The 22,968-nt window shown below is 38.0% G+C and overlaps 1 protein-coding gene across 1 annotated transcript; it reads right to left on the bottom strand.

Annotated features, from left to right (window-relative positions):
- Positions 1–4,437: 4,437 nt before the first annotated feature.
- Positions 4,438–22,044, bottom strand: C2H5orf47 (chromosome 2 C5orf47 homolog). The gene is made up of 3 exons (XM_036884809.1): positions 21,753–22,044; positions 5,980–6,065; positions 4,438–4,566 (listed from the first exon to the last, which is right to left on the bottom strand). Exons 1-3 carry the CDS (start codon positions 22,042–22,044, stop codon positions 4,438–4,440), a joined length of 507 nt encoding a protein of 168 aa, XP_036740704.1.
- Positions 22,045–22,968: the final 924 nt, after the last annotated feature.

The following is a 22,968-nucleotide window of genomic DNA, read 5'->3' as shown; positions in this document are numbered from 1 at the left end:
TTACTTTTATGTATTCCAATTCCTGCCAATAACCATGGTGACTTCAACAGCCCCATCTACAGGAGCTGTGCCATAAAAACAACATTTCACAGGCCTTTTTCTCCAGGCCACTTCAGCCACTCATAAGCAAGTCATTGCTTGGACACTGTCACTACTTGGAACTTCTGCTTTACTTCTAGGTCCAGGAATTAAAAATATTCCTCACTGATATTTCTATACTCCTACTTTTTGTATTCCTCAACCCTACACTCTCACAGAAGAAGGTCATTGCTCTCCTTTGAACTGTCAGTCTCCTGCAAACTTCATCTGTATGTCCCTCAGCCCCACAATCATGACTCTCATTTAGTCCTGATTAAGTCCCTAAAACCCCTTTTTGAAATTGAGAATTCCTTTCCATCCTGGCAATTGCCCAACATTCGGTTTTCAGTCCTCTCCTCCATTGAGGTTTTCATCTACATCTGCTTCTAGAACTGCATATGACCTTTATGCAGCACAGATATCACACTGGCTTCAATATACTTCCAAATGCTTGCTCAGAATTTTCACCTGAGTACCTCACTATCACCTAAAAGTCAACTTGCTGCAATGAAGCTCAATAGCTTCACAAAATCAGTTCTTTCTCTTGACTTATTTCTTACCTGCTCATTCTCAAAACTCAGGAACATCTCATTCCCTACATCTAATCATTTCTTTCCTCACCACCCCCTCTGCTACTCTCATTTAAGTGTATTTCACTTCTGACTTGAACTGCTATTACAATCCACAGATTTTCTTTTTTACCTCCTGTCTTGCCTCCATTCCAAACCTTTCCAAATGACATCAGATTCTTTCTAAAATGCACATCTGATTAATCCACTGTTTTAAAATGTTCTATACTGATGATGTACAAGATACCTGCATAGTCTCTTATTATCTTTCCTTAAAACAGTAATTACAAAAGGAAAAATAGTGACTAGTGGAGAAATGGACAATTTAACTAAAAGATCCAAGTTACCATAATCAATAAGGGATAAATGAAGATCTCATGACTTCAGATACAATCCTCTAAGAAAGAAGCAACATTACTTTTATACTTTTTCTGCCAAAAATGCAAAATATGGATCATGAGAAGGTACAGCAAGTTCACAGAAATATGGGTTGTCTGAAAAATAATTGGCCTGTATTCTTCAAAAATGTCAATATCATAAAAGACAAAGAAAGGTTAAAGAAGACTAAAGAGACATGACAACTAAATGCAATATCCTGGACTGGCCCTGGTAACAGGAAAAAAACTCCTCTCAAAGACATTATGGGACAACTAAAAAAAATTGGAATGTAGACTTTAGATCATAGAAAAGTTTTACAGGTATCCCTCACTTTTCAAAAGTCTACATGCCACTTTGCTTTTAGGAAAGACCTACATAGTACCTGTTTTAGCTCACCAAAAGAAATCTGAAGAGGATTTTCACTTTTGAAAAAAAAAAACATAAAAAGCAAAAACCTTGGCAGCATTTGTCTGAGTGAGCCATTACAGAGGCACGTGCACCCTGAGCAGTGGGAGTGGCACCACCAGGCTCCTTCCCCAGAAACTACACTCAGCCTCTCAGCATCAAACCACCAGAGCTTTAAACTGTGTCTGTGAGCATCTGTGCTTTATGTCAATTTATTTTGTGCCTCCATTAGCAAGATGTATCCTAAGGTATCAGAAAAGCCTGAGAGAGGTTATTTTGGGGTCTGGGAATACTCAAAATCTTTTCCATATAAATTAATGGTAGCTTCCTCCCAGCTCTGTAACACTTCAGTTTATAGAAGTTTTCACAGGAACACTACTTTCAGATAGAGGGAAATACTTGTATATCAATGTTAAATTTCCTGAATATGATAACTGTAATGTGGTTATATAAAAGATACACTTGCCTCACATACACATTAATGTATTAAGGGGTAATACTTCATACACATATACTTATACATGGAGAGAGAGTATGAAAATGGTGAAGGAAATGTGACAAGATGTTAAAAATCAGTGAATGTAGGTAGGTAAAGGGTGTTCTGGAGTTCTTTGTGTTATTCTTGCAACTTTTCTATATATTTGAAATAATTTAGAATAAGAGTTAAGAACACGTTCCATGTTTTCTCATTGCCTACTGAACGGAGTACAAATCCTTGACTCAGTATTCACATGAGATCACTTGAAATACAGTCTCATTATACTTTTATACCTTTCTTCACTGTGACTACAAGCTTTAATCAAACTGTACATTCTTAAACATTTTCTTGGACTCCATGAACTTGCCCACAACCATGTCTAAAATATATTCCCCTTTTTCACATTCCCACTTATAAAAGTCTAATTTCTCTTTTCCAATACCCATCTTCCTTACCTTTTCTATTACCTGGATGTAATCTTTCCTTAAGAATTTAATGAATCCAGATGATTAGCAAATCAGGCCACAATTTAAAAGAAGAGGAAGGCTGATATGCTCAGTATAAAACATGTAGCATTTAAAAGTAACTGCAGAATAGTCTAAAAAAATTCAGAGGTATATGACCAGAGATCAGGGAGAGAATAGAGATGTAAGGGTCATATACTCAGAAAGAGTAACTGAAGCTATAAAAATGGGTGAGTTACCTCAGAATAAATATGTAAAGAGAGAGTAGGACCAACAATTGCACCTAGGAGAACATTTGTTATTAAGGATAGCAAGAGGGACAAATAAAAATACACAGAAAATATGGTCAGAGAAGCAGAAAGAGAACCATGACATAGCCTCCAGGACACTAGGAAAGAGGAAAACTTGAAGCAGTAGTAGTAAGGTAATACTGCATGTGATAGCATATTCAAAGAGAAAAGAGAACTAAGAAGAGATATGAACAAAAAGAAAAAGGAAAAAATGAGCCATGCAGGGAGTACTTTCAATGACATTGTGAAGATAAGGCCCAACGAAGTTTATTAAAATTTAACAAATATTTAATAAATGTCTACTATGTGCCAAACACTGGGTTTAAAGAAAGAAACAGACTGGGATTAGCAATGAATATACACTAAAGGTTGGAGAAAGCAGAATGTAAAAGGGAAGGAAAAAAAGTCTATATAATTGTTATCTAAATGGATTCTTACCGGAAGATGATAAGATTCATCCTGTGTAATTTGAGTCTAAGAACAACCTAAAATGTAAGGAAAATTCAAGTTGGCCTGTAGCACTGGTTTTTCTATTAATAAATGTATATTAAGTAATAAAAATTATAATACATTTTTAAAACATAATTGTTAGTTTTTATAAGTTGGTTTAAAACTGTAATCAAAATAATAAATTATAAGGAAACCTTTTGTTTATAAGAGGCTATTTATAACACAGCATGTTATTTTAAGCTGTTAAATAATTGTTACAAGATTACTTGATGTCTAGTAGAAGGACTCTTGCTGAGCACAAGAAAATCTGGCAAATTTAAGATTCTGGCCAGAGCAAAATTAAACATAATCTAGTATGTTTATTAAAGTGATTGGATCTAGATTAACACTCAGAACTGTGTCCAGGTTTTTTGCACACTGCTCTGCTTATTCAAATATTCTTTTCACCTAAGAAACCACTGACTACTTTTTCCTCCTAATCCCCTTTGCTGCCATATTCTTCTTAGTTGGGTAAGTAAAATAGAGTATCACTAATCTGAACATTGGCTTATATGTCATTATTACAAACAATTTATGCTATTACTGTTGCAATATTACATGAACAGTAATGAGTTTCCAGTGTTACGCTGCATGTTAATATATATTGGGACATGCATGTGAAGGAAAAAAACAACTATTATGATTTATCAATTAATGTGGCATTGTTAGTTACATAAATTTTACTTAACTTAATTGTTGGAGAATCCAGAACTTTCAATTATTTTAATATTTAAAACATATTAAATTACATCTAATTTTGCTCTGGTCACAATATCAACTCAATGTTGATGCAGCTTGAGAACATGGTTTAATTTATGAGTTGTTTTCCAGGAATGAAATAATGACATCAAGGCCATAACTCAAGGCAGATTTTGTTAAATACACTAAATTGGACTGCAGCATCCATAGAAAGGAGGTGACTATATGAAGTAACAAAGAATGTATAATTTTATATTGCAGTTAAAATGATTCTCTTCGTAAGTATGGATGAGTTCTGTAATCTGCATTAAAAAGTTGGCATTAAAATGCAGATTTAACAGACAACTGTAATCCCTTTGCTCAGTAAATTCTAGTCAACATTCACCTTCTGCACTCCTCCACTCATCCCTACATCTGTGGTTTACTCTACACACTGTTTTAAGGTATTTTGTACTTTTAATTATGACAAACAGTTATAGCATGGTAGCCTCATTTCTATAGCTCTGTACATTTAATGTGACAGTTAGTAAAACTAGTGGTCTAATATGATCCTAGGGTAACTAAATTGTTAGGGAAGCCAGTCTTTTTTAATAAAACAAAAACTGTGTTAACTTACTTTTACTAGGTAATTGTTGGCATTTCAGCCTGAGTCTGTATTTTTCATTTTCTTCAAGCATTTTAGAAATGACTTTGTATACTTTATTCCATACTGAAACCTTAAAAAGACAGTTAAGGAACACTGAGCAGAGAACCAGGAATATATTAAAATGGAGGCAACTGGGAGTGACAACTCCATAGCATGTCAATTGATATTGTTATGAAGCAATATTAGCACTAAATGTTATTGTTTTCCCATGATCACTGAATTCCCTGATATTTCTCTCAACTTCCTATCATTTTCTCTCTGCACTATTTGAATTAACTGCCCTGGATGAAGTTTCCTTTCAAAGACAATGTCTATGAAGTCCTACCTAAAATGAATTCCAACACACTCAATTTTGTTTTGAAAGGTGATAATAGTGAATTTCTATTCCTATGTCTAAACCACAGGGCAATAATTTGACTTGTTAATGTATTTTATTCTAGCTAAGAATTAAGCATTCCTTCTAGAACATACCAAAGTGAAATTACTAGAAAGCATGATTATACTAGAATAGAAAGAATGAGGACTATGAAAGCAATCAGATAGATGTAGGCTCAAATTCTGGCTTTGCCACATACCAGCTACCTGACACTGGGAAAATGTTTAAATCTCATCTAAGAATAGCATACATTGGATCATCAGAATTAACAAAAAATATATGTAAAGCACTTACCCCAGTGTCTAGCACACTGTAGTTATAAGTAAATATTAACTGTTGCTCTTTTCTTCCCACCCAAGAGAAATTGGTTTTTAGGAGAAATATATCTTAGTGAAGTGGGAAGATGAGATGCGCACTCAAAATGCATCTGCTGCAAGTCTTAGTCATCTTGAATGCTATCTTATACTATACATGATTATAAATCAAACAAACTTAAAGCTCAGAAACAATACAATTTTATGTGTCATTATCAATTAACAATTTCTTTGAACTGAAGCATAAAATATGCGGTGGAAAACAAAGATTAGTAGAGCAACTGATTTTGAATATGTTAAAACACTTAAGTTACCATGACATTTGGACAACCAGAGATGAAAATGGCAGTAAAGGTTCATCTTTGTCAACTTTCCCACTAGAAATTTAATGTACATTCCTTGTCTTTAAAAGAGCAGTATGACACTAATATAGATACATTATTCTTTTCTGCGAAATCCATGGTTTTCTTCTTATATTATGTTATCTGCCAGAGCTTGTTATAGTCTATGGAACATATATTTTCATGGCTTGAAAAAATCTCCCAGTGGGTTATATTTTGCTAAAAATGTGTTTTGTACTTTGAAACACTAAAAGGACTATTCCATATGGTTACCAAATATTTCCAAACCCAGTTCCATTTCTGCTACATTAATTCTATTTTCTCATTTCAGTAAATTAAATTTTTCAAAAGATGAAACTATTTTTACTCTCTTGAGTATCCTCACACATTTGTATTTAAAAAGGGTTAATCTAAAAATACAAATATTATTATTCCCCTTTAAAATAATATACCTTTTTCTTTTTCTTCATTATTTTGGAAGCCTCATTCAAAGGAATGGGGAAGTCGTACTTCTTAGCTAAATTCTCCTTGGCTAAACCTAATTTTTAAAAAAGAGAATGAGAAGGTAAAATATCAAGGCAAGTGCATATTTTAAAGGATTCACTATCCTGAGAATAGTGACAATTATAAATGTCTCTTGAGCTCTCTCTGGGGACTTTTATACTTCTTGGTATATTTCTGATCACTAGACAATACCAGTTTACCGATTAGCTTATATTATGATGAAAGAAAACTAGAGATAAAGTACCTTGAAAAAGTCTAGGAAATCTCCTTCCTTTTCTGATTCAAAAAGCAAGTTCCCAAAAGTTAGCAATAGAGTAAACGAATACCAGAAACTACAGTTTGCCCCAGTGTATCTCTACCATCTCCTTTCTTCCTTGTTCAACTCCAGATATGCATTATGCTTCCAGCTACACAAAATACCGTGTGGGTCCTCAAATAGGACCCAGAGCCTTTGCACATGCTGTTCCATCTGACTAGAACACTCTGTTCTCTCTGGAATACCATCCTACCTGAGCCTTTCTCCATCTCATTTCTGCTCTACCACCAATCTATACCTGTCTCTCTTCTACTCATTCAACATTTAACTTTCCCGTTGCCTTCTCTGCTATCACAAAGCACCCTATGCTCAGTTGTCATAGGATTTATCCCACTGTTTATTTGAGAAGTGTGTTTTATTCTCCATTAGAAATCTAGTGTCTAATATCATACTAGATATCATAGATATTAGATACTCAAAAAGTATTCCATTTGTTAGTGAATTAGAGCATGTTCTCAAATGGCATTTCCCAATTTGTGAGAAGGATGCCATTGATTCTGGGAGGGGTACAGATATAGCACTAAAGAACATTTACTCACATGGTAAGAAATTCATTTCTTCTCCAATTATTTTCAATCTTCTGATGCATCAATGAGAAAGTTAAGAGTTTGGAACTAGTATGTTATTAAGACTTCTCTAAGACTTACTTATGACCATAGACAATCTATGACCACAGACAACCTTCAGTAGACAACCTATTTGGCTAGAATTTAATAATATTGTTTTGCCTTTATTAGATTTCTTAAATTAATTTCTATTTATGACAAATGGTACAGATTTTCCACTGAGTTGATGATGTAAAGTTCTTTAAAAAGAAAGTCAAGAGGAAGAACTGCACCTATTTAAACAAATACACTAAGTAAATATAATACAGATGCTAGGCAGATATGGCATAGAAAACTAACTCAAATTTGGGGAACTCTGTTTTTCATATAACCATATGTATCTATACCTCCAAATGCCTACAATCAATACTACACTTGCATCATTCCCAAATGTTTTCTGTAAGTCTTACCTAACCTAGACATATACTCCTTGAGGTCAGGATAGGAGCCAACAAATGTATATGTGATTAGTTGGAAATAGAAAATATGTCCAGGAGTACAAAAGATGTGTAAAAGAAGAAAGACAAAATTTATTCTTCCACTTACTTTGTGTACCTCACTGAGGCAAGACCAGTGCATACCATAGACTTTGTCTCAATGTGTATTTCAAATCTTTCTCTGGTCCTCTTTCTACATAGTCTCACCCAGTCAAAATCTCCTTCTGGTTCTTCCCTAACCACTGTCCATCACTGATCCATACTTGGGGCTTTGCTCACAAACTTTTCCATCTATAATTCCTGCCTATCTCAGCAACATGTAAATCTCAAGGAGCTCCCACCACCATCAAGCCTTCCCTGATTTCCTCATCCCCAAACTAGTCAGCACTTCCAAAGCATTATTTGTACCTCACAATAGCATTCACCATCCTCTATTACATACAAATCACAAATATATCTGTGAGAACAGTTCTGTGAGAACAGGGAGCCAGCCTGACTTACTAGTCTTGTTTAAGATGTTAAAAGGGTTACCTGATTTGCCTGCCCTTGAATTTCTTAACTTCGCAGCATCTTACAAACAGTTTACAAATTGATCTTCCCAAAGTGGCCCTTGCTCTGATAACTTCACTCCACCATTCAAAATCTTCAATGACCACAAAATGATAGTCTCCTACACATTCCACAATCTGGTCCAAAACTTATTTTTCATTCACTCAGTAAATATTTAGTGCTTACCCACCATCCACTGGAATAAGCACCCCCTCCCTTCAAGCCATCTCTGCTAAGTGTGCCAACATTTAATGGGTATTTATTCTATACCAAACACTGTGCAAAGCACTCTGCATTCATTACCTCACTTAATCTTCACAGCAACTTGTAAAGGTAGGAACTATTATCCTCATTTTTCAGATAAGGAAACTGAGAAAAAGATTCATTAACTACCATGGCCAACATCACACTGCTAATAATGATAAGCCAAGATTATGTCTTTCTGACCCTTGATAATCTCTACTGTCCCAGTCATAATTTCTCCATTCATGTCTCTTGATTTCCTGCCTCTATGCCTCTCCTTTCCCTGAACTATCAAGGAAGGCACTTATAAGGTGCTTCTTTTACAGCATTCATGCCCACCAGCTTATATTCCCATTATTCATGTATAAGTCCCTTGAGAGCAGGATATCTTTTCCATCTATGTCACTAGCACCTAATCTAGTGCCCACAAGGTGGTGAATGTTAAACAAATGCTATTGTATGGATAAATAACTCACCTTTGTTGCCCATAGAGAACCAGGCATAAGCATTTAATGAATGTCCACTTAATATTAATATTAAATACACCTAAAACTGGGTAAACCTTAAACACTTTTTGGCTTGATTTAAATATAAGTCTATTCTATCCCAGGACATCCTCCCCTTGACTCTGTGCCTGGTTTCACAAGCATGGCAGGGTGTTCACTGGAGTTAACGGCTCTATCATCTGCCCAGTTGCCTAGCATACAGACTTCAAACCTGGCTTCAACCCTTCCTTCTCCCTCTTTTAGTCATTCATTGATCCTGTCCATTCTGTCTCCACTGTCATTGCCTTAGTTCAAGCCCTTTATTTTTCCACTGGACTAATACAACTGTCTGATAACTGGCCTCCAGCCTCCAATCTCTCCCATCCTGACTCCCTTCCAGTTCTCCTTCATCCAGATCTGATCATGTCACCTCTGACACAAAGGAATAGCAAAAAATTACAAAATTTCAAAACTAAACCTCAGAACAAACTCATTATTGTCATTTCCTACCCCAAAGAAGCAGCCAACTAGGAGAAAACCACCATAGGTCAGCACAGCCTAACGTTTCAACAACAAGATGCTGGTTTCATAATCTCAGCTCTTTGCTACCCAGTAATTTCTACCTGCCATGTGTGGAAATCTCCAGCAGTAATTCTTCCATCCTATCCTTTCCCCCTATTAGCTTCTTCAACTGTTTTTCAGTGTTCTTCACTTCCTGTCCACTACCTTAGTGCTGGACTGTTATGTGTCTCTTTGACCTGTAGTGCTAAAGCAATAGAGGCTCTCTATCTGATCCATTTAATCCTTCCCTCGATTCCTGCTCTCTTGCCTTTCTTTAAGGCTGAAGAGCTCCCCACCACCACCCCACCACTATCACCATTATTCCTAGAATAAACCTTTTAACTTGTTTTTATTATTGAAAGAAGCTGGAAAGCCAGGGTTAAAGTGTCTTCTACTATTTCTGGATATTTTAATCTCCAGCACAGGGTCCAGAAATAAAACCTGAGTGTCTTTTAACAATGGGACACTCAGAGGGACATGGAATCCAAAATAATGCCCCTGCTTGAGAATTTCTGAAGGCTTCCCACTACAGATCATTCTCAGGAGTCAACCAACTTGCACAGGATTCTAGGAAGACGGTGGAGTAGAGAGAGCCTGAATCCTCCTTCTCCCACCTAGACACTGAATCTACACCTACACACAGAGCACTTCACCCAGAGGAAGATCAGAGACTGAAAACAACACTTCCTATACAAGGAGGGACAAAAGGATCACCGAAAAAAAAAAAAAAAAGAAATCAAAATGGCAGAAGAGATGGTAACCACAGGAACCCAACCCCACCAGCAGAGGGGAGGAAGACGGATAGCACTGAGAAAACCAGGCATGGACTCCCTGCCCTGAGGAGCAGGAAGAAAGCCTTGCCATTTAAAGCATGACTAGACCATAGTGAAAGAACCCAAGTTTCAGAACTAAACGTCCACCACTTGGCAAGGAAACCATTGGAGGTAATCCAGGATTGGAGGAGCTGGCCAGAGCCATTGTTTGTGCTCCTTCAACACATCTTAGTGCAGCTAAGAGTAGGATCTTGGTGCACACACCAATCTCAGACTTTGTCTATGCAAGACCCCTGTGCCCATACCTGGGTGTGCCTACAGGAAATCCAGCAGTCCTACATTGCTGCCTGTTGCCATCCACCACCCAGCATCCATCAACAGTACCAGTAAGTTTCCCAGCACACAAGGAGGGTGTATGAATCTGCTGGTTCCACCAACTCCCCAGTGCACTGTGGGAGAATACACATTCAGGGATGACCCCTGGCCACCAGTGTGATCCAGTGGACACTGAAGCAGGAATTCCCCAGAGCAGCCCAGAGTGCACAGGTGCCTCAGGGAAATGCACACACCAGTGTCTGATTCTGGCTTCCAGCAGACTGGGAGGTGCCAATGCAGAAATTTCCTAGCATAACCCAGAGTGCAAGGGGGCTGCAGGGAACATGTGCATGCATGGTGTCTGATCCTGGCCACCAATGGGATTGGTGGGCACCAACATGAGAATTTCCCAGAATAATCCAGAGTACATAAGGGCCAAGGGAGAATGCATACACACAGTGCCTGATCCTAGCTGCCACCAGGACTGTGGACACCAAAGCAGAAATTCCTGGGAGCAGCCTAGAACTGCAGAGTCTAAGGGAGAACATAACATACACAGAGCCTAACTCCACATAGCCAGCAGGATCTGGTACATGCCCAACATAGGAATCAGGAATCTTCTGGAGTGGTCCCAGAGTATGCATGGGCATATGGGTGAGAATGCAAGGGGACTCAGGTGGCACCAATCTAGGAGTTACCTTCAGTGCACTCCTGACATCCTACTGGCCCACCACACTCCCCCAACCAGTGCAGAATCCACAGATGTCCACCCAGGATCTTCTCCAACTGCCCCCAAGGCCACACCTCCAAGACCATGCCCTGCGAGCCTCAGTACCATGAAAAGCCTGTCTCATACTTGCTCAGCCTCCAGCTTACCAAACCATCAGTCACATGCAGTCTACACAGAGGACTTTCCCACACAAGGCCAATTCCTCAAGACTGGGAGAGTGAGCCCTTTCAAACTATTCATAGAACCAAGCACAAAAAGTCATAAAAATGAAGAAACAGAGGAATATGCTGCAAATGACAGAACAAGAAAAAAAAAGGAAAAAACCCTAAATTAAAAAGAGTTAACCAACCTACCTGATACAGAGTTTAAAGCAGTTAGAAAGATACTGGACTTAAGAAAACATTAGCAGAACTCAAGGCAGACCTTAACAGAGAGATAGAAAACCTAAAAGGGAACCAGTCAGAGATGAATTCAATAGATGAAATAAAAAATGCACTGGAGGGGATGAACAGCAGACAAGAGGATGCAGAAGAACAGATCAGTGACTTGGAATACAGAGTAATGGAAAGCTCTCAAGCTGAAAAGCAGAAGGAAGAAAGAATTAAAAGAAATGAGAATAGGGTAGCTCTGGGACAGCAACCAACATCCTAGCATGCATATTATAGCAGTCCCAGAAGGAGAAGAGAAAGAGTGGACTGGAACCTTCATTTGAAGAGAAAACAGCTGAAAACTTCCCTAACCTGGGGAAGGAAACAGTCTATCAGGTCTAGGAAGTGCAGAAAGCTCCAAACAAGATGAACCCAAGGAGGTTCACACCAAGACACATCATAATCAAAATATCAAAGATCAAAGACAAAGATAGAATCTTAAGAACAGCAAGAGAAAAGTAATGAATTTTAAGGGAAACCTCATAAGATTATCTGCTGATTTTTCCATAGAAACTCTACAGGCCATAAGGGAATGTAGTACATGATATATTTAAAGTGCTGAACAGAACAATCTCCAACCAAGAATACTGTACCCAAAAAAAGTTATCATTCAGTATTGGAAGAGAGACAAAGAGCTTCACAGATAAACTCAAGTTAAAAGAATTCACCACCCCACCACTAAACCAGCTTTACAAAATAGAAGCAAGAAATTTAAGAAAGGGAAAAAATTCCACTGGTTAAACAAACATATAGCAGAGGTAGTAGATCAATTACTTAAAAGCTAGCATGAAGGTAAAAAAGACAAAAGTAGCAAAAGCAATTATACAATTATAAAAGTAGTGAAAAAAATTAGTTAAGGGAATCACTTAAAAAGGTGTAAAAGAAGATATACATAAAACAATGAGGAGGGCGATTAAGAAATGTAGTGCTTTTAGAATGCATTCAAACTTAAATGACCATCACTTTATTATAAATTGTTATATTCATAGGGTATCATTTAAGAACCCTTTGGTAACCACAAACCAAAAGCTTATAATAGTTACATAAGAAAGAGTAGGGAACTCAACCATAACACTAAAGAAAGTGATAAAACACAAGAGAAGAGAGCAAGAGAGGAAGAAAGGATCAGAGAAGAGCAACAACAACAAAACAGGAAACATTTAACAAAATGGCAATAAGTACATATATATCAATAATTAGTTTAAATGTAAATGGCCTAAATGCTCCAACCAAATGTCACAGGGTGACTGAATGGATAAAAAAATCAAGACCCATCTATTTGCTGCCCACAAGAGGCTCACTTCACACCTAAAGACACACAAAGACTAATACTGAAGGGATGGAAAAAGATATACCATGCAAACAGGGATTTAAAATAGCTGGAATTTCAATACTTATATCAGACAAAATAGTCTCCAATACAAAGAAAGTAACAGGAGACAAAGAAGTACACTACATAATGATAAAGAGATAAGTCCAACAAGAGGATGTAATAGCACCCAACATAGAAGCACCTAAATATATAAACCAAATACCAACAGACCTAAAGGGAGAAACTGACAGTAACACAATAATAGCAGGGACTTTAATACTCCACTTATATCAATGGACAGATCATCCAGATAGAAAATAAAAATAGAAATAGAGATGTTGAATTACACATTAGACTAGATGGAGTTAATAGATATATACACAACATTTTACCCCAAAGCAATGGAACACATATTTTTCTCAAGTGCACATGGGATGTTCACCAAAACAGATCACATATCAGGACACAAAACAAGTCTCAACAAATTTAAGAAAGTCAAAATTGCATCAAGCATCTTCTCAGACCACCATGGTATGAAACCAGAAATCAATTATAAGAAAAAAACAAGAAAAAACACAAACATATGGAGGCTAAACAACATGCTTCTAAGTAATCAATGGATCAAGGAACAGTCAAAGAGGAAATCAAACAATACATGGAAACAAATGAAAACAAACACAACAGTTCAAAATATGTGGGATGCAGCAAAATCAGTTCTAAGAGGGACATTTATAGCAATATAGGCCTACCTGAAGAAACAAAAACAATCTCAAATAAACAATTTAACCCTATGACTAAAGTAACTGGAGAAAGAAGAACAAATAAAACCCAAAATTGGTAGAAGAAGGGACATAATAAAGATCCAAGTGAAAATAAATAAAATAGAGACAATAGAAAAATCAATGAAACCAAGAGCTGGTTCTTCGAGAAGATGAACAAAACACAAAACACTTAGCCAGACTTATCATGAAAAGAAGAGAGAGGACACAAACAAAATCAGAATGAAAAGGAGAAGTTACAACTAACACCACAGAAATTCAAAGAATGTAAGAGAATTCTATGAAAAATTATATACCAACAAACTGGACAACCTAGAAGAGATGGATATACTCCTAGAAACATACAATCTCCCAAGACTGACCCAGGAAGAAACAGATAATCTGAACAGAACAATTACTAGTAATGAAATTGAATCAATAATCAAAAATCTCCCAACAAACAAAATTCCAAGACCAGGTGGCTTCATGGGTGAATTTTATGAAACATTCAAAGACAAGCTAATACCTTTCCTTAGAGTCTTTCAAAAAATAGAAGAGGAGGGAATACTTCCAAACTCATTCTATAAGGCCAGTATTACTTTAATACAAAACCAAAGACACTACAAAAAAAGAAAACTACAAATATCCCTGGTGAACACAGACACAAAAATCCTCAACAAAATACTAGCAAATCAAATTCAAAAAAAATCAAAAGGATCATTCATCATGACCAAATGGGTTTTATTCTAGTAATACAAGGGTACAACATCTGCAAATCAGTCAATGTGATACACCACATTAACAAAAGGAAGGATAAAAACCATATGATCATATTAAAAGATGCTGAAAAAGCATTTGACAAAATTCAACATCCATTCATGATAAAAACTCTCAATAAAGTGGATACAGAGGGAACATACCTCAACATAATAAAGGTCACATATGGCAAACCCACAGCCAATATCATATTCAACTGTGAAAAGCTGAAAGCTTTTCTTCTAAGATCAGGAATAAAACAAGGATGCTCACTCTCACCACTTTAATTTAACATAGTACTGAAGGTCCTAGCCCTACCAATCAGACAAGAAAAAGAAATAAAAGACATCCAAATAGGTAAGGAAAAAGTAAAACTGTCACTGTTTGGAGATAACATGATACTATATATAGAAAACCCTACAGATCTCATCAAAAAAACTATTAGAACTAATAAATTGATTCAGCCAAGTTGCAGGATACAAAATCCACTTACAGAAATCTGTTGTATTCCTATATACTAACAATGAACTAGCAGAAAGAGAAATCAAGAAAACAATTCCATTTAAAATTGCATCAAAAAGAATAAAATACCTGGGGATAAACCTAATGGAGAAGCTGAAAGATCTGTACTCTCTAAAAACTGAAAAACACTGAAAAAAGAAACTGAAGAAGACACAAATAAATGGAAATCTATTCCATGCTCATGAAAAGGAAGAATCAATAGTGTCAAAATGGCCATCCTGCCTAAAGCGATTTACAGATTCAGTGCAATCCCTATCAAAATACTAATGGCATTTCTTGTGAACTAGAGCAGAAAATCCTAAAAATTCATATGGAATTAAAAAGGACCCTGAATAGCCAAAGCAATTTTGAGAAAGAAGAACGAAACTGGGGGTATTTTGCTCCCTGATTTCAAGCTATACCTCAAAGCTACAGATTAAAACAGCATGGTTCTGACACAAGAACAGACCAATAAGTCACTGGAACAGAACAGAGAGACCAGAAATAAACCCACACACATATGGTCAATTAATATATGACAAAGGAGCCATGAATATACAATGGAGAAAAAACAGTAAATGGTGTTGGGAAAACTAGACAGCTATATGTAAGAGAATGAAACTAGATCACTGTCTTGCATAACACCATACTCAAAGTACACATACACAAAAGTAAATACCATACAAAAAAGTAAACTCTAAATGGATTAAAGAACTAAATGTTAGAAAATGAAACCATAAAACCCTAAGAAGAGAACATAGGCAAGAATCTCATGAACATCAATATGAGAAATTTCTTTTTGGATATGTCTCCACAGGCAAGGGAAACAAAAGCAAAAATAAACAAGTGGGACTTCATCAAACTAAAAAGTTTCTGTACAACAAAGAAAACCCTCAACAAAACAAAAAGGCAACCTACCATATGGAAGAATATATTTGCAAGTAATATACCTAATGATAAGAGGCTAATATCCAAAATATATAAAGAATTCATACAACTCAACACCAAGAAAAATAATCCAATTAAAAAATGGGCAGAGGACCTGGAGAGGCATTTTTCCAAACAAAACATACAGGCAGCCAACATATAAAAAGATGCTCAACATCACTAATCATCAGGGAAATGCAAATCAAAACCATAAAGAGATACCACCTCACACCAATCAGAATGGCTAGTATCCAAAATATAAGAAATAACAAGTATTGACAAGGATGTGGAGAGAAGGGAACCCTCTTACACTGTTGGTGGGAATGTAAATTGGTCCAGCCACTGTAGAAAACAATATGGAGGTTCCTTAAAAAACTAAAAATAGAAATACCATACAACCCAGCAGTTCCACTTCTGGGAATTTACCCAAAGAAAACAAAATCCTTGACTTGAAAAGATATATGCATCCCTATGTTTATTGCCCCATTATTTATAATAGCCAAGATATGGAAGCAACCAAAGTGCTCATCAATAGATGAATACATAAAGAAGATGTGGCATATATATATATACAGTAAAATATTACTCAGCCATAAAAGGGTATCTTGCCATTTGGGACAACATGGATGGACCTAGAAGGTATTATGCTAAGTGAAATAAGCCAGGCAGAGAAAGACAAATACCATATGACTTCAATTATATGTGGAATCTAAAAAACAAAACAAACAACAAAAAAGAAATAGACTTTGGTTACCAAAGGGAGAAGGGGTGGGGGGATGAGTGAAATAGGTGAAGGGAATAAAGAAGTACAAATTGCAAATTGTAAAATAAGTTAGCCATAGGAATAGAAGTACAAGAAAAAGAATATAACCAATAATATTGTAGTATCTTGGTCTATAACAGGGGGAACTACACTCACTGTGGTAAGTAAGCATCTAGTAATGTAGATAATTATCGAGTCACTATGTTGTAGATCTGAAACCAATATGATTTTGTATATCAATCGACCCAATAAAAACACAGCTTATGCAAAGTACCATTTTATATGTTTAAATATCAAAGCAAATTTAGTTCTGGAAGGATACCAAACAAATCATTTATATATTTTTTAACTTGAGCTTTAGTCTTGCCTGCCTCCAATTCAATCTCTACTATACAGCATGACCGATGTAAATCTGACCCTATTGTTTTTCTTGTTCAAAACCTGTCAATGCAGGACTTGAGGAGCTGAAGACAATGCTGGGTATGCAGTAATCAACTTCCCAAAATTTCACCCCAAACAACTTCACATTACAAAATCTGTACACAAAACCACACCCTCAGCATTACTTTAAGACAAAGAATGCTGAAACTACAAAATAACTGTAAGTAAAATAAGAAAAGTCATTAAATCATGGTGCTATGATCCTATATGCTCCAGCCCCACTGCAGGCAGGCTTTGTGGCCAGTGGAGAAGAAAAAGAAAGGACACTAGAAAAGACGCCTTCAGGAAAGATGGAGTGACCAATACAAAGATTAATCAATCCTAAATCTAAAAACACTAAAACATAACCGAAGCCATCTCAGTACAGATTCTGTGTTCAGTGTAGGGAAGGGATTCCAATGTGCAATTTAAAGGGTCAGGCACACATAAAATACCAAGCATGCAATTTAATGGGACTAACTCGGTTTAAGAGGCTAGCATCATTTAAAGGGACAGTCTACCAATCACATGGCTTCTGGTGTAGAAAAAGAACATAACAAAAAGGAAAACTCCTAAGTTAGGTCACAAAGAAAATATCAGTAACATCCATAAAGTGGAGATGTTACAAACAGCACTGTCTGATTACAGTGCCATAAAAATAGAGTTTAATAACAAAAACAAAATAGAAAAGTCCTGGAAATTAAAAAATTTTTAATCTATTAAGCAACTATAGGATGAGAGAGGTAATTCAAATTGAAATTACAGAATTAAAAAAAATAGTGACAATGAACACACTACATATTAGAATCTATGGGATTTAAAGTAGTGGTTACTTACAAGAAAATTCACTGCTCTAAACACTTTTATCAATAAAAAGGAAGAATAAAAATAAGTGCATGAAATACTCCTCAATATAAAGTATAAAAAGAACAAAGTAAATCAAAAGAAAGCACAATAAAGTTTCTTTATCATTTATCTTTTTTAATAAGGAATAAACTAAAAAACTAACATGTCTCACTCATAAATCAAAACCCTGTTTTAAAAAAAACTTTAATAAAATAGGCACTGGCTAACTTGATCAAGAAAAAGGGAGAAAGCACATGCTTATGAAAAAAGGAAAGATCAAGGGAGAAATTACCATTGAAACACAAGAAATTTTCAAAAAATCATAAGACAACACTTTGCAGACCTCTGCAGATAAATTTGGAAATCTAGATGAAATGGATAATTTCCTAGGGAAATGCAGATTACTAAAATTGACCCATTAGAGCTAGAAAGCTTAAAGAGACCAATTTTCATAGGAGATACAATTAAGGAATTATCTCACAAAAAAAATACTAAACCCAGATAGTTTCACAGAAGAATTCTATCAAACCTTCAAACACTAGTCTCAGTGGTCTGTAAATTATTCCAGAGCACTGGAAAGGAAGGAAAAGTTCCTAATTTCTTTCATGAAGTAAGTATTAACTCTGATACCTAAACTACGTGAAAAAGGACAAAGAGAAAAACTACAGATCACTCTCTCTCACAACTACTGATGCAAAAATTCTTAACAAATTACTAGCAGAGTCCAATACTACTTTAAGAAAGTAATATATCATAACAAAGCAGGATTTATTTCAGGAATGAAAGGTTGGTTTGATATTAGGAAATCCATTATATCATATGTCATATTAATAGCTCTAAGGAAAAAATCTTTTATTTCCATGGATCTCAGAAAGTCTGAAAAAGTTCAACACCTAATTATGATAAAAACACTGAAGAAAATAAAAATTGAGAGATACTTTTTAATATTTTACATAATATAGCTGACCCTTGAATGCAATGGATTTGAACTGTACAGGTCCGCTTCAATGCATATATTTTTCAATAAGTATTTTGGAAGTTGAAGATTTGTGACAATTTTCTTTTCTCAGCATACTTTATTGCAAGAGTACAGTATATAATACATATAACATACAAAATAGGTGTTATTCAACTGTGGTTGTTATCAGTAAGATTCCCAGTCAATAGCAGGCTATTAGCAGTTAAATTTTGTGGAAGTAAAAGTTATACACAGATTTTTCTACCGCAGTGCAGTGTGTGCCTCTAATCCTGGCATTAGTCAAAGGTCACCTGCATATACCTTAGCCTTAAAGCCAGAACCTTACATAATGACAAACACTAGAAGTATTTCTCCTAAGATCAGGAAAAAGGCAAAGATGCTCACAATCAACAAAACTGTTCAACATTGTACTCCAGGTATTAGCCAGTGTAATAAGAGAAAATAAATTTATTACAGGCATAAGAATGGATAAAAAAGAAATAAAATTATCTGTCCTTACAATAGGACACCTGGAGAACAATGAATATCAATGATAAAACTAACTCTAACAATAAAAGAGTTCAGGAAAGTAAGAGGATCTAACATTAACATACAAAAACCCACAGGCTAAGTGAAAGATGCCAATCAGGAAAGCTCACATATTGTACGATATCATTTATATGAAATATCCACAATAAGCAAATAGATGGAGACAGAAAGCAGTCTGGTGCTGGCTTAAAGCTAGAGTTAGGGGTAGGACAGGGCAGTAAGGGAAGAATAGTGAGTGCTGGCAAGTAGAGAGTTTCGCTATGGAGTAATAAAAATGTTCCAAAATTTATTGTGAAGATTGCACAAGTCTGTAGAAACACTGAATTGTGCACTTGAAATAGGTGACTTAAACAGAGTATGATTATATCCCAATAAAGCTAAAAAAGACAGCAAAACTTTATTGAATATAAACATGAGCAACTTTTTCATGAACATATCTCCTTGGGCAAGGGAAACAAAATGGGACTACATCAAGCTAAAAATCTTCAGTACAGCAAAGGACACCATCAATAGAACAGAAAGTCATCCTACAGTATGGGAGAATATATTTCATAAAAGACATATCTAATAAGGGGTTAACATCCAAAATATATAAAGAGCTCACACACCTCAACAAACAAAAACCAAATAACTCTAATAAAATATGGGCAGAGCATCTGAACAAACACATCTCTAAAGAAAAAATTCAGATGGCCAACAGGGACATGAAAAGATGCTCCACATCGCTAATCACCAGGGAACTGCAAATTAAAACCACAATGAGATATCACCTCATGCCAGTTAGGATGGCCAACATCCAAAAGCAACAACAAATGCTGGTGAGGATGCAGAGAAAGGGGAACCCTCCTACACTGTTGGTGGGGGTGTAAATTAGCTCAACCATTGTGGAAAGCAATATGGAGGTTCCTCAAAAAACTAAAGAGAAATACCATGACCCAGGAATTTCACTCCTAGGAATTTATCTGAAGAAACAAGATCTCAGATTCAAAAAGACATATGCACCCCCCATGTTTATTGCAGCACTATTTACAATAGCCAAAATATGGAAGCAACCTAAGTGTCCATCACTAGATGAATGGATAAAGAAAATGTGGTACATATATACAATGGAATATTATTCAGCCATAAGAAAGCAAATCCTACCATTTGCAACAACATGGATGGAGCTAGAGAGTATTATGCTCAGTGAAATAAACCAGGCAGAGAATGACAAGTACCATATGATTTCACTCATTTGTGGAGTATAACAACAAAGCAAAAACTGAAAGAACAAAACAGCAGCAGACTCACAGAACCCAAGAATGGACTAGCGGTTACCAAATGGAAAGGGGTTGGGGAGCGTGGGTGGGGGAGGGATAAGGGGATTAAGGGGCATTGTGATTAGCACTCATAAAGTAGGGGGGGCACGAGGAAGGCAGTATAGCACAGAGAAGACAAGTAGTGACTCTATAGCATCTTACTACCCTGATGGACAGTGACTGTAATGGGGTATGTGGTGGGGACTTGATAATAGGGGGAATGTAGTAACCACAATGTTGTTAATGTGAAACCCGAGCATAAGATTGTATATCAATGATACCTTAATAAAAAACAAATAAAATAAAAAACAGCACGCACAGAGGGGTAGGCCCTCAAAAGAGAGAACTTTCAGAGGTGAAGGAAATGCTCTGTATCTTGACTGTGGTGGTGTGTCACTAGGGTGTATAACTTTGTCAAAATGTATGTAAAATCAACTCTAAATAAAGTTGGTCTTTTTGGAGACCAAGAGGCTTCATATACACACAAAATAAACATCTAGAGGACAGTATGGAAAATCCCATTGACAACATCAGAGAAGATCAAATACTTACAAATTTAACAAGATAATACACAAAACCTATAGGAAGAAACATTTCAATACAAAATATTCCTGAAACATACAAAAGTAAATTGAACAAATGGAAAAACACACGCTGTTGTTAGGGGGTAAGTGACTAAACTTTTAAAGACGTCAGTTCTCCTTAAGTTAATTAATAAATTCAGTAAATCTCAATAGAAACACCACCAAGCATGCCAAGGCCCCATCATTCTGCGGGACCTAAGCGGCTCCACTCAGTAACACTCCTCGCATTCTCTGGCTTATCTTACATGACCTTCATTGGCACTTCGGCGTCCTTTCCTGGGCACACCCGTCCCTGCACCCCCAGCACAGGCTGCTAGAGGCCTGAGCCGCTGTAGCCGGGACGGCGGCGGCGGCGGCCTGCCGGCCCCAGCGGAACCAAGGCCTGGCGACTGCTGAGCGAAGCGGCGAGGCCGCGAGCCCGGAGCCGTCGCCGCGGCGGGCGAGCCGCCAGGAAGCTGACAGGGAGGCAACCGACCGCCCAAGGTGAGGCGCCCGAGGGCGGCCGCCAAGGAGCGGAGGAAGGCGGAGTGCTAATCCAGCGGCCCATGCCAGGCAGCGAGTCCCGGGTCCCGCCCTCTCCCGCCCGCCGTCGCCCACTTCGCGCCACCTGCACGCGCCGCCCGTCTGGGCCCGCTCCGCGCGTTCGACGGCCGCGCCTGTGAGGAGGGCGCGGGGGCCCTGGGTGGCGAGCCGAGGGACGGCTCCCCGCCGCCCGGGGGCTCCGCAGCCACCACCTGCCGCGGCTCCTCCTGGCAGCAGCCGGCCGCGAGCCCGGGGCTCCCACGGCCCTGGGCCCTGCCGCCCAGCCGCAAGACGTGGCCACACTGGTGCGAGCCGAACTGGGTCACGTAGACGAAGCGCGCCAGGTCTCGCTCCGGCCCTCGGCCTGCCGCTTCCATCGCAGCCTTTGTCGTACGGCCCTCCTGAGCACGACCAGCCACTGTGCGGGGACGGATGACGGATAACTGCGAAGGGTCGGGGAGAACTGAGGGCCGGACCACAGTACATGCGTGGGGGTGGCGGGCGGGACCACTGCGCACTGTGGGGGTGAGGCCCCAGCCGTGGGGTGGGGCAGGACCACGAGTGGGGCGTGGGCAGGAGGGGTGGGGAAGGAATGAGGGAAGAAGTAGGGGACTGAGGGAGGCTACAAGCCGGATCACTGTGGGCAGGGGGCGGAGGGGAGTCTAGGGCAGTGAGGCGGGAGCAGGAAGGTGTCGGGTTCGTGAAATGGTGGACCACTTGTCTGGAAAGTGGTATTAGAGTTTGGGAACCAGATAACTTTGGGGTGGGGAGCAGATCATGAGGGGCGGAGCTCTCTGAGGAAATGAGCTGAACTCAGAAGAGAGTGGAGGAAAGTGACCAGGTCACTGAGGCACCCCTACCCATGATTGTGTGTGGGGAAGATCTCAGAGTGAGAAGCCAACCCTGGACTTGACCAATCTGGGCTATCAGCCTGATGAACCTGGGGTCCTGGGGAGTAGGAGGTGGCAGCCATTTTGCTACCGTAGGGTTCTGGTAAGACTCGGCTTGGTATATGTTGGTGCTGGGCCATGGGCTTCAAGACACCCTGTGCAGGAAGAACATGGGCCTGAGGCCAGCTTCTTACTCAGACACATCTGAGGCCCATACTGGTTCAGCAGGTGACCAGCTGGGTTATATGGGCCAGCCATTTTCCTTCTATGAGCTTCCTGTTTCCTCAGATGTAAACTCAGGATAATTGAGTTGTGTAGATAAATCAAAATTAGGACATTAATTAAGCATATGGCACATGGTAAGAGTTAGACTTTATTTTACGTTTATTGAGTACACACTCTGTTAAGTGC

The sequence above is a fragment of the Manis pentadactyla genome, chromosome 2, assembly GCF_030020395.1.
Source record: "Manis pentadactyla isolate mManPen7 chromosome 2, mManPen7.hap1, whole genome shotgun sequence".
Lineage (NCBI taxonomy): Eukaryota > Metazoa > Chordata > Mammalia > Pholidota > Manidae > Manis > Manis pentadactyla.
The sequence above is the reverse complement of the archived record's forward strand: the minus strand, read 5'-3'. Positions and strand labels throughout refer to the sequence as shown.

What these genes read in the sequence shown, in the direction of transcription:
- C2H5orf47 (XM_036884809.1), bottom strand. Translation starts at nt 22,044, where the DNA reads ATGGAAGCGGCAGGCCGAGGGCCGGAGCGAGACCTGGCGCGCTTCGTC. An exon ending in CAGACGGGCGGCGCGTGCAG is followed by an intron (nt 6,066 to 21,752) that starts GTGGCGCGAAGT and finishes TTTAAAAATTAG; the next exon opens with GTTTAGCCAAGGAGAATTTA. An exon ending in TAATGAAGAAAAAGAAAAAG is followed by an intron (nt 4,567 to 5,979) that starts GTATATTATTTT and finishes TGTCTTTTTAAG; the next exon opens with GTTTCAGTATGGAATAAAGT.